This window comes from Sinocyclocheilus rhinocerous, unplaced genomic scaffold, assembly GCF_001515625.1.
Source record: "Sinocyclocheilus rhinocerous isolate Xijiao unplaced genomic scaffold, SAMN03320098_v1.1 scaffold1148, whole genome shotgun sequence".
Taxonomy (NCBI): domain Eukaryota; kingdom Metazoa; phylum Chordata; class Actinopteri; order Cypriniformes; family Cyprinidae; genus Sinocyclocheilus; species Sinocyclocheilus rhinocerous.
Genome location: NW_015664019.1, coordinates 656,858 through 670,211, shown reverse-complemented (window position 1 = coordinate 670,211; position 13,354 = coordinate 656,858). Strand labels below are relative to the sequence as shown.

The 13,354-nt window shown below is 36.8% G+C and overlaps 1 protein-coding gene across 1 annotated transcript in view; it reads left to right on the top strand.

The window, feature by feature from the left end:
* The first annotated feature begins 9,885 nt into the window (after nucleotides 1-9,885).
* The window catches only part of dkk2 (dickkopf WNT signaling pathway inhibitor 2), a 16,171-nt gene continuing 12,702 nt past the window's right edge, over nucleotides 9,886-13,354 (top strand). The window contains exon 1 of the mRNA XM_016539843.1: nucleotides 9,886-10,426. Coding sequence (XP_016395329.1) covers nucleotides 10,241-10,426 — 186 coding nt within the window. The 5' untranslated portion in view covers nucleotides 9,886-10,240. The remainder of the gene's footprint in view (nucleotides 10,427-13,354) is intronic.

The window sequence follows — 13,354 nt, the reverse complement described above, 5'->3', positions numbered from 1 at the left end:
TTTTAGGGTATCTACCTTTCGAAACAGTCTTGAATTCAGGACCGTGCTATGATTTTGTCTAGATAGTTTGCTTTATTTTATAACACAGTTCAAATTCTCAAAAAAATCTTGAATGCTGTCTTTAAAACGACTTAATCATGCAGGACTTCATGGCATCTTATCATGCCAGCTGGGCATGAAAGCGCTGGCTGAAATGGACACTGGTAGTCAGTACACAGGGTGCCCGGTCCCTGCCTGCTGCTTCTGCAATTTCTACATCTCATGTTTAGGGACAATGAGCCATTGTGTGGCAGTTATTCAATCCTGTGCAGCTTGCGAGCTTTGACAGTGAGTGATCACATAAAATGATGTCACTGCAAATGCTTGTAAGCCAAGTACAAAGGAGCACCTAGATACTGATCTGTGGCCAGATTAATGTGAGGGAACACTGAAGAGTTCAGAGGAAGTCTGTAACAAAAGTCACAAGCGCGTTGATTTTACAGAATAAGGCAATTTTGGCCCTTTAAAAGAGACATGGATTGGAAGACTGCTGTTCTGCCATGATTTTACTGAACGTTTTAAATGACAACCATGGAAAAGAAGAACTTTTGGCACCCAGGATCCACAGAACTTGGAATGCCTGCTTTCCAAAAAGTTCTACAAATCCCATGACCCTTGCGTCTTCAATTATTGACTATTAGGCTAATTGATTATGCTTTCAGCTACAAATAAGAGTGTTCACACAAAAAATATGTTGTTATCCACCTAATGTTTTTTGAACTTTCATTGTATGGGAAAAAAACAGTTCAAAAAGTTGTTTATCTTTCTGAAAGAAAGTCATGCATGTTTGGAACACTCTTAAAAATGAAAGTTCTTTATTGGCATCTATGGTTCCATGAGGGACCATTAAAGGGATAGTTCACCCCAAAAAAGCTTTTCCGCTGCATGGTACGGCTCGGTACGGTTCACTTTTTGGGGATTTTCCACTGGGTACAGTACCTGGTACTTTTTTTAGTACCACCTCGGTTGAGGTTCCAAGTGAACCGTACCGTTACCAAAACGTGACGTGTAAACTCTGCTGATCACGGATTGGCCGGAGAGAATCTTCCCTACCTGCGTCACTGAACTTGCGACACAAACCCAACAGAACCGCTAGATTTAAATAAGCACAGCCAGCGAAGGATCGAACGCAACTGTTTTGAACGAACGCACCTTTTTTTAACAACTAAAAAATGGCTGTTTCATGGTCTGTTGAGGAAGTACAGACATTCCTCTCGTTGATAGCAGAGGAGCGGATCCAGCGAGAGCTTGATGGGGTGACGCGGAATGAAAAAGTTTTTTAGGAGTGGCGGCGCAACTATAACGACATGTGAATAATCCCGCCCACTCTAAAGTGGTACTTAACTGCAGTGGAAACGCAAACTGAGCCATGCCGAGCCGAGACGTACCACGCAGTGGAAAAGAGCCATTTGTTTCTTCAGTAGAACACAAACGAAGATTTTTTACTCAAACCGTTGAAGTCTGAGTTTGAACTGTCTGAACTGTCCTGAGCGCGTCCTCGACAGCCGGCGTGTGACGCATCTTCTTCTTCTTCTTGCTTTACGACAGATCGCAGACTTATAAGTCCATTACCGTAAGTCACCTATATCTTGGATGCCCTGGGGGTAAGCATAAACATAAAATATTCATTTTTGGGTGAACTATCCCTTTAACATCCAAGGAACCTTTCCATTCCACAAACACATCTTTATAGTGAAAAAAGGTTCTTTATATTATTAAAATGTACATCTAAGAAAAAACAAATGGTTCTTTTAAGTACTTTCAATGAAAGGATCTTTGTAGTTTATTTGTATGTTCTATGGTGTTGGTGTGAAAACTCCTTTTTGGAACCTTCATTTTTAAAATTGTGTGTAAATGCAGAATTTAAATTTTTGTGCGAACTAACCCCAGAATTCCAGTGTTTTCCCTCTCAAAATCAGTGTGGAAAATGCAACAACAAATCTGCTGATTCCATGGATCAGATTCCATCTGGTACTTTATTTGCTCTGAAATTGAGTGTTGATGGCTGTTCACCATGTACTCAATATAAGGCGAAACTCACAAAAACATTTGCAGACCTTTACTAGCAGAACAGAAACACAAACAACAATGCCTCTGTGTCTGATTTACATTTAAAGATCTGTTTGTCTATAATTAAAACCCTATTCCTGACTAACCCAATCAGAAGTGTACACTGCTATAATTACACAACAATAATTGCACTCAAGTATATTGTGTTCTGTTGCGTTTCAGCATGCTATTAACATACCGACACGATAGCATTGCTGTTTTATGGTTGACTGGACTGATTTAGTGGAATATTTGTAAAATCACGGTTTATCATGAGAGCGGTTTGGGGCACATCGTGAATCTAAATAGATGAACTGGCTCAAAGTTGCAATTCCTGGGATCCGTCACGTCCCTGTGTAGAACTTTTATTTAGATATACAGCCATATAGATAATACAAGATGGAATACTATTAACATTTTAAAATTTAACGAAAATTTTAAATGAAGCGCTTCTTCAAGAGTGACTGCTGTGTTCATGGTGATCTGGGAATTTACAAGAACTTCAACATGAAATCCAAATTGATTTCTTAAAGTAAAATGGATTAAGAATACTATTTCAGGTTGACATTAAGTCATTTTTCATATGCAAATGTTTTTGGTTACTAAAAAAGGCGTATTTGTAAAAATGCACACAAAAGCAAATAAGCATATTAGAATGATTTCTGAAGGATCATGTGACGCTGAAGACTGGAGTATGATGCCAGTACTATGAGGCCAATGGTAGCTTCTTCAGGGGCTTTTCTTAAAATCCAAGACCATATGGATAAGATATAAATGTAGAACACACTGATGCCTGTGAACACTTTTAAAATATGCAGCGCTGAAATCAAGCTGCGTGTAACTCCAGGAAAAACCCCACTTTATGAATTCAAGGTCTTTTAGGATAACTTATCAAATATTTCTCAATATCTGGCACTCAAGGTGACTTGCTTCTCACTAAGCCTTCAAAGCCTGAGGCGTAGTCATATTAACCCAGATCAGGCTGCTTGGGTTTGAGTCAGAGACTATGCCTTTAAGGCTGTAATTTAACAGCAGCTTCCCTTCATGTGGTTAAAGAGCGGTTACTGTTATCAATTAAAAAATCTGAGTCATTAAGATGTCAAGAAGCTGCATTCATGCTTCGACCGTTTTGTGACTTTTAGGGAAATGGCCCAACCCATCTTCCGGAAAAAAGGGGACAGTGTAGGAGAGGTTATCACCCACCATTCCAGTGAAAAATTCCACCACCAAGACTTCCTGGAATTTAGGGATCTTGAGGAGTAAGCTCTCTGAATCAGCTGACCAAATCTGATGAAGGTTTGAGAGGTTTGTCTCTGCTATGATTTGGAAGGTAATCTTATTAAGAACATGCTAAAGAAAATAGTGCAACAACAACAAAAATAACAAAATAAGTGATATTATTACAGATTATCACAAATAAAATCAGTTATCAGTAGCACAAAATAAAAGAAAAAAACAAGTAAACCAAAATAGTAATATTTTAGTTTCTCTTTCACTTTGCCATATATCTTTTTTTGGTTAATCTTTTATTTAAAATTCTTTATATTTAATTGTTAGCTAGAGATTATCATTTTTATTTTGTTTTATTATTTTTTTTAAATGTATAATTATTTTCTATTTTCTGTCTAAATCTCTGCCCAAAATAATTATTTCAAAATTATTACGAAAATAAGAAAAACGTTGACTGTTTGAGACATGAATAATACATTGCTGATTATTTAGTCATTTCAGCATTTGTTTATGGAATGCAAATCATGGCCTCAGTTTTCCTTGTTGTTTTACTCTTGGCAAAAGATAAAACACTTCTTTTGCGTATTCACTTATCTAGAAAGCCATGACTTCTAGCAGAATTTTATGGGTAATTGATTTACAGAAATAAAACAAGTAACCACACACACCTGTTTTTCATCATTTGTTGAAAAATACATTCGGGAAACAACATGGTTTGGGACAAAGGTTTTCAAAGGGGTCAGAATCTTAGAAACATTTTTCCGATGAAATGGATAAATGCGATAGCAAATAGTTTTGTTCCAATCATAATTCCATTTAACAAGACGCATGTTTTATGTGGCAGCGTTTTATTAATGTATAGACCTGTTTCATACATACTGTATATTTGGCAGCACTGAGGTGGGTCTGAATTTCAGGATTCATTTGTCATCTTGGGTTGTGCTTGAAAATGCTCACAGAGAAGGACCACACGGAATATGTAAGAATGAAAAAGTTTTATTTTGGGTGGTTAGGCTTAGTGGTTAAATATCTGGGTGTGATACCCAAATGCTGCAGGTTCAAACCCTCAACAGGCTCATTCACAAGCTATAACTTTGAGTCCCTAAATAAGACCCATCAAAACGACCCATCTATGCAAGCATGAAAAAAAAAAGAATAAAGACATTTTGTTAAAATAATTATTTTAGCAGTTATTTAGACCAACACAAAAATCGCTAACAAAAATTGCAAATATAATAAATATTATAATAAAAAATAATAACCTGGGGTTATTATTTTTTATTATAATATTTAGTATATTTTCGATTTTTGTTAGCATCTTTATACTTTAAGTTTAATTTTGGATTAGTAGTTGGCCACTGAAACGGCCATTTTAAAAACACAACCAGTTGCATCAGCATTTGAATGAATGAACATGCAGTAATGGCTATTGCACATCACCTAAATATTATTATAGATTATTCATAATGTGCTCTGCCCCTCAGTTTTTTATATTGGTGCATGCTGAACAACATACTGCCAAATACTACCTACACACCGAAGTGTACACTTAAAAAATAAAGGTTCTTTATTGGCATCTATGGTTTTGATTATTAAAATAAAAAAACGGTTCTTTGGGGAACCAAAAATTGTTCTTCTATGGCATCACATTGCCTTTTGGAATCTTTATTTTAAAAAATGCAACTGTTTGTCAAATCGTTGTCCAGTGACCTCATGTTCTGTTTACATAGTAAGCATAGTGTACATACTATATACTGCAAAAATAGTAACAGTAGTATGTTAATTTAAACATAGCCGTTGTTTGTGCCCGTTTTGGACACTGCAAAGAACACCAACAAATTGAACATTTCAATGGAGTCTTTGTTTAAGTCTGTTAAGTTTCTTAGTACTATGCAAATGTTGACCTACAGTGTGTTTATGTTAAGCAAAATGAGAAATAAAATAAGCAGACGTGACTGCAGTTTTGACGCAGAGGACAGTAGATTCCGACATATGATCAGAGTGATGAGATAAGACACGCTTCACTGACAGAACAGACGAGTGATGTTTCTCTAATATACCTCTCGCGGCATTATTTCTACTGGAATCAGTCCAGTCGGGACTCATGTTGATGTGAGATGTAACCAAGCTGAAGTTGGCACCTGGATATGGTGCTTGACATTTGAAATGGCTTAAGAACTTGATGGCCACCGAATTTGAATGAAATTCAATGAAAAAAACAACAGCTGATCTCTGTTGTAAATTTGTCTTTTGTTTGCTCTACTCGAGATGGCTTGAGACGATAAAGCCTTTGGACTGTAATGTTGTCCGTGCGCACAAAACATTACATCGTAGCGATCAAAGCTCGGTTGGCTTATTAACACTGCGGCGATGACAGAATTTCAGAACGCCACCCAGAGTTCTGTGTTAACCTCATTGGAAGCTTTATTTATTTTTCCACTGCTTATTCACCCTTGAACCTGTTAGTCACTTTCAAGTACCATATTTTCCACTCAGGCTACATTTTTTACCAGTGAGGTTTTGTTTTCAGCACTATATAGTTTAGCTGCCAAAAACACCATCCCTATGATTTCATCATCATAAAGCATGACTGCATTACAGCATTACTATATTACCGTTCACTTACTTCCACGGTCCTTCTCCACATGCGATTTATCATTGTGGCCGTCTCATATAATTTATACTTCCAAGATCAGCTGATTCATGGGTAAAAGTTCAAGCATGTCAGTTGTTTGAAATCAACATCCTGAATGTTGTTTTTATCCAAACCTTTGAGAAATGTGTTTCTCCTCTTTAGCAGAGAGGTGTTCTCAAAAAATCCTGGCTTTAAACAACTGCTGAGAAACTCACAGATTCCATCTGGTCACTGGCAATGAATTTAAGCGAGACTCATACTGACATTACGTAATTATATTTGCGGTTTATCATTATTATTGTTTGCTAAGCCATAATTTGTTTTGTATTAAAGCCATACAAAAAGTGATTTTTTTTTTATTCTTATTTTTTATGTTCTCTGTTTTTCTTTTTATGATATTTTGTTTTTAATCTATGAAAGTTTAGAAAGCAAACTACTCTTGTGCTCTCTCAGTCTATCCCCGGGCATAATTAGTAGACTGTTATAAGATGATTTTATTATTATACTTAATTAGCAGAAATGTTTTTATCTGCTTTTACACAAATAGCCCATAAAAGATAGATTGATAGATTTTTAACTTTTTTTTTTTTTTTTACCAAACTGCTAGTTTCTAGGCTACTTTAAGCTTTTGATAGATAGATAGATAGATAGATAGATAGAAGGATGGATGATGATGGATGGATGGATGGATAGATAGTTGGATGGAAGGATGGATGATGATGGAAGGATAGATTACGGTGGCCGAGAGAGCTCAACGCGCTGCAACTTCAGAAAACACATGCAAATAGAAAAAGCACCAGCAAATTAAGAAAACATCTTCATCAGTTTGACAGCACATGTGCTGCAAATACTCGCAACACAATCAAAGACAAAAACACGTAGCAAATGCTCACAACACAACCAAATAAAGGCACGCGCTGCAAATACTCAACACAACCAAATACAGAAACGCAAGTACAGACCACAACGGGAGGACCCCAACAACCATTTGTAATTTGTAATTGTACAGTACAAATACCATGGTTAAACTATGGTTAGTGTAGTAAATCCATGGTTAATTTGTGGTTACCATGATTTAACTATAGTAAGCATTTTTTGTTTTTATTTTTTACATAATAAATGTATTTATTAATTAATTAATTTTAATAGTAAAACCATATGGTTAATTTTTGGAAGGAAAGTTGTAAAGTAAGTTAGCCAGCTTACATGCTTTCACAGTTACAGTAATTGTGTATTTTGTCAGCTTATTTAGGCTAATAATTTCACAAAAAAAAAAAGAAGACGCAAAGGAATCATATGATCAGAATGTTAAAATAAACAAAAATCTCACCTTTCAGAGCAAACATTGATAAATATGTCCAAGCCATGTTCGTCACTTTGCGGTTCCCTTAAACATTTCCAATGTGGTAGATAGATAGATAGATAGATAGATAGTTGGATGGAAGGATGGATGATGATGGATGGATGGATGGATGCAGAGCTGGCCCAAGGCATAAGCGAACTAAGCGGCTGCTTAGGGCCCCCGTGGCCACCAGGGGGCCCCCAAGAGTGCATGAAATGACAGCTTGATTTAATTAATTTTTTTGGTGATATATTGTGTCAATGGACAATGGTAATTATACAAAACGCGATATTACATAATTAAATTATCTATACATATCATCTTATTATTTCCATAGTGACGCGTCATGCCCAAGTCAGATCAGAATCAGATTTGAGGTGTTTACTGTAGGTTAGTCAGAATCTGCTCTGAACTTATTGTTTTCACAAGTTTACGGAGTTATACGCGCTCGCAGATCTTCCCATTATAACAAGAAAAAAAGGTTTCTCACATAATCCATTTAAAATTTGAAGAAAAGTTTTGTTTGTTCACGTATACTGTTTCAGGAATGATAAACGCGAGTGTAAAAAATGACGGAGTGAATCAGCTAAATTGTTCCGCGAGTCATTGCTATGATTGACAGTGATAAATATTGTAGCAATGGACGGAATGAACTATCTGACAAGCTGATGTCCAAATAGACCTGTACATTAATGCAGAGTAAATTCAGAGTAACAACACTACAGCAGAGACAAGTCTGTGTTGGCTGAATATATTTAGCAGCTTCTACAGTTAAAGATAAAATACTTTTATTTTAAAATAAATACTTATTATTTAATTATTATACCATTAATAATTAACTTATTTATTTATACTTTAGTACAGTAAAAGTACAAAAATTTGGTATAATAGTAATTTTATAATAAATCCAAAAGCAAAATGAGACAAATACTAGGGAGTGGATATGGCAACTGAGCTGATGATTGATCCTCTGCTGCCATCTACTGGTTATATTGGTAATTTCAAGTCATTCTCATCTTAAAAGTCTTTGTTTTCCACAAGGAGACACATTTTTGGCATTTTTTTTCATCTTCAAGAATCTTTAAAGTGAATTTTACTGCACAACTGTAGAGTTAAAAAATAATATAGGCTTTAAAATATTTTAAGTGTTTAAAAAATGTACACTATAGACGAACAGTGGGTAAAGGGCAGTGTGTAATTTTATATATATATATATATATATATGTGTATCTCACTCCAGCCAGGCAACCAATGTTGGCAACCCTGATTATATTATAATATAACATTTTACTTAGCTAATTTTAGATTGAAGTTTTTGTCTTCTGTGTAAAAATAACTTTCCTGGGTAGATATTTTTTGTAATAAAACAATTCTGTTTCATAAACTTGGTACTTATAACCACTTAACATTATTTACCTTAGCCTACCTTTGGGGTCTTTGCTATTATATTCCAATATCATTATGCCTCAATTAGCTAGTTATGGATTAAGAGTTGTTTTTTATGTACAGATGGCTTGCTGCTGTGTATAATAATTTGTTGTTAAAATAACATTCTGTTCTGTAAAAGCATTGTCTGCTGGTTTATTTAGCTACTTTTCAGTACACCACATTAAGTAGGCCACTTAGTAGGCTACTGGAAGACTTTGAATGTTAAAGTGCAAATTAACTCCTGACCACTCTTGTGGGTTTACTACTGTTACAGCTAAAATCGTAGAAGGGTAAAAACATTGATATGATGTAAGCAGGGTTTGAAATTAACACCCGCCAAATGCGGGTAAAAATCAGCTGTGGCGGGTAACGCTGTCAAATCACTAGCCAGTTTGGCGGGTTACTTTTCGTAAGTTATGTTCACTCATTAATTTCTTTGGGAAGTTCATGCAAGCCAAATCTGCGCAGGTTTAGCGCAAATACTGAACTCGTGAAACATCATGACATTATCGTATATTGCAAAAACCAAACAAAACACAGTAGCCAAATTGGCTGGTGAGTAAAAAAGTTAATTTCAATCCCTGGATGTAAGCAACACAGCTACAACAAATAAAATTGATAATGTGTGTGTTAGATTTGTAGTGTGCAAATAATCAAGCATTGACAATAATCAGTCGTATTGGCAGCACCGAGGGGCCCCCAAATAAAATTCTGCTTAGGGCCCCATAAAGGCATGGGCTGGCTCTGGATGAATGGATAGATAGACAGACAGATAGATAGATAGATAGATACAACAAACATAACTTTTTATACCCTACTAGTTACATTAATAAATTAAATGTAACAAACATATAGGCAGGCAGATCGACTGATTGAAAAGCACATGGAATAGTTTTAATGTTAAGCTAAATAAGATAAAGATGTGGGGAAATTTAAAGCGTCAGGATGCTCTGCCAAAAAAACCATTTAAAAATCAAAGTAAGTTGCAATCTCCTCTGCTTCACAGGTTCAGCATCATTTCTTTAAACATCTATAGCCTATCGCAAATGTGCTGCGATGGTTTCCTGCTGTTTCAGTCAGCAGTGTGTGTGAACGGGCGCACCAGATCAGTTTCATCCTTTTGTCAATACAGACTGGGGGCGGAGGATACACATCCTATAAAAAGAAGTATCCCACATCATGAAACGCCAGGCTTCTTCTCAAACACTCACACGAACAGGAATCCTCCTCTTTGCTGTGACTTACTTTGATTTTTTAATTTCTTTTTGGCAGAGCATCCTGACGCTTTAAATATCTCCACATCTTTATCTTATAGGCTATTACACTAAGCCTATTTGCTATGTGTATGCTATGTTAAGTTTTTCCCACTGACATTTGACAGCTTATTTGATGGGCTCTGTAAGGGGTTTATACTTTTTTAAGCCGAAGTGTGGTGGTCAAAGCACCTAGTGGTGTAGGAAATATCTTATCTTCAAGAAACCAACACATTTTCATTCAGAGAAAAAAAGACGGAAAGGATGCTGAACGTTTCGCGGAGTCGGATCTTTTGGATGTTGATGCTGATCATCGCGGTAGTGCGGATGGGAGAAACTCAGGGGACCGAGAGCGAAGCCCAGGTGAACTCCATCAAATCACTGGAGCCACAGACCCCCGCCGCCAACCGCACCAGCGGCGCCCCGAAGAAAGGCAACATCCTCGCTCAGGTAAACCCCACGGCTCAGCCATTATTTCATTAGTCTAAGCTAAAACCCTTAAGGAATTATTACTTACCTAATGACTAACGAAATAAGTCTCTTGTGTGCGAATTGTTCGCTGATCTTTTTAAAGGAATTTCTATCAGTTACTGTTTGAGGGACAAACTGTTTATCCCGCTCAACTTCAAGCCAAATTCCTAAAATCGCAAGATTGGCTTAATTATCCTACATCATACATGTTTAAAACAAGTTCTTGTGATCTATACAATCTATACTAAAATGATAAACCTGACAGAAAGTATTTTTGTTGATGTAGCCTGCTATGTTCGACATGATAACGGAAAGCGGTCGAGCGGCGAACTGTTGCTATGGTTACCTCCTCAAAGACTTACCGGTATTTAACGATGTGTGACTGACTTGTAAACTAACTTTTAGTGATTACTGAAATCTTGTTTTGTATTAATTTTGTTGTATAGGCTACATATTACGCATGTTTGTCCATTATATGCTTCATTTAGTGGTTTGACAAAGTGTTGATTTACGTTGTACAGGATCTGACGCCAAGTTTTACTTTATGTCATTATGGCATGTCATATTATGTGGCTCATTTACTAGAATCAATTTTAAAAGCCTCAAACATATGTAATTTCAAAAATGACTACAGTAGTACTTGAGTATTATCAGAAAGTGATTGTGGCTCAGTTTAATGGCCAATGTCCTTTTGAAAGCTTTACTCATATTTCTAGTCGGTTAAATCCTGGATTCATGCCAAGCTCAAGATTTATTTAGGACATTTTCAGTAAGACACACAATATTGTTACTTGAGATTAAAAAAAAATCCTCTTTGCTGTTTGGTCCTGGTTATGTCTCTCAGATCAGCTGTAAATAGGCAGATGTTGTTGTAATTGAGAGCAGACGCAATTCAATGCAAAAAAAGAGGAGCTGATGGGATTTTTCTCCCTCCCGCTTCCTCTTTGGAGTGGGAAGATCTCCAGTATGCAAGTTTCCCTGCCAGACCCTCATCTAAACAATTGCTCTCAACTTTACCATCTCCATAAACGCAGGTGGTCTGGATGATCAGACAACTGCCATACATGTGGAAACCACTACAGTCCAATATTAGTTAAATGTCATGCTACATTTAGCTGCTTATCCAAATGTAGATTGCTAACAACTTTGTAGATTGCTAACAGAGCGACTGTTGTCTCATTTGGAAGTTTCCAGTTGCAGATGTTGCAGATATTGTGGACAGATCCCAACTTTCTGTACCTGGGGCGGCTCTCTAAATCTGAAAGAATTGCTTAGGAGATTTAATTATATTAATTAAAGATAACTCTGGAAATGTTATACCTTGTTGGGGAAAAAAACTGCCTAAAATTGTTCTGCTGGTCTTAGGTGATTTGGTTCTGGACCAACAAGTGCCCAAAACCTATCTAAAACCAACCAAACCATGCTGGGGAGACCAGCAAAATCTTTCGTTGTAAAAAAAAAAAAAGTTTAGAATAACTTATCTGTTTGTTTTCTGAAGGGTAGTGTATTTTTACTTATGATTATGTAGTGTGTTTTGTGCAGTAATTTATATAGATGCAGCAAACAAAATTGTAGATGCAAACAGGTTATATCAGTTATATTGTTCATAGCTCTTTTATGCCAATGGGTCACACCCTAGATCAGAGGTCCCCAACCACCGGGTCACGACCCACTACCGGGCTGTGGAAGAATTGCTACCGGGTCGCAAGAACGTTCTGGGAAAAATGTGTATAGATATGACACTCTGTTATTTATTGCGTGTTAATGATTGTTCTTATTATTCAGTATTTTCGTTGTATGTGATTGATATGGAGTAGCAATTTGACGATTTCATGTTAAATAAGTAAATGAAAGATTGCTCTGATCTGTCACATATTAGGGGTTAAACGGATCGCAGTTGATCCGTCCCAGCAGGCACCGGACATCTATATAACATCAGGTTGACGTTGGATATGACGTCAGACAGACGTTGCATTTTGGTTGAAAATGAAAATCAGGTTGACGTCAATATTTGACGTTGACTTAACATTGGATTTTGGTTACACAACCTAAAAACAACAAAATATCAACGTCAGCTGACGTCGGTATTGGACATCAATTTAACATTGACATTAGAAGTTGAATTTACATAGAATTTTGGTCACCCGACGTCGCAACCAAAATTTAACCAAATATCAACGTCTTATGACGTTGTGTGCCTGCAGGGGTGATACGTACGGACGAGACTCTATACTATCCGGCACGCATGTGATTCGCAGATTAATTTGCCAATTTACACGTTCAAGCAATTTTAAACCACAAGAATAAGAAACAAAAGACAGCTCAATTCAATACTCACGCGCTGTTCTCGCACACAATCAAAGCGCGCACGCGGAAATACCGAGTTGCGTATATGTACACATAAAATTAGCTTATGTCAAAAACGCTTCAAAAAAAACAACAAACAAAAAAGTGCATGTGATATTAACAGACGAACTACGCTCATATTTATAATTCCAAACAATCAGTAAGCGACAGGTGCTAGGAAACGCTGTTTTTTTACTCATTTATTGACGAGTCGGCTGCGGTGCGGCCAACTGAAAGCGCTGCTTCTCTGCCATTCACTGCACAGAACAGACGCCGATAGAGGTGACACTTCTCTGGGAAACTCAGACCTCACGTTCGCGGGACAGCACTGGCAAAATCTTCCAACTGAACCATAGCTAAGGTTTATCCAAAAAAGTTGCTAGGTTTGTCAGTATGAATATTCTATGGAAAAAAGCCGCTAAAAGGGTCTGAAAGTTGCTAAATCTAGTGCTAAAGTCGCGCTCGTGTGTGTGAGACGCGGGAGCTGATGGCAGGGGGCGGTGGATATTTGTGGCGGTCAATGTGGATATTGTGGATGAGTTCTTCTGTCATCACGTTCTA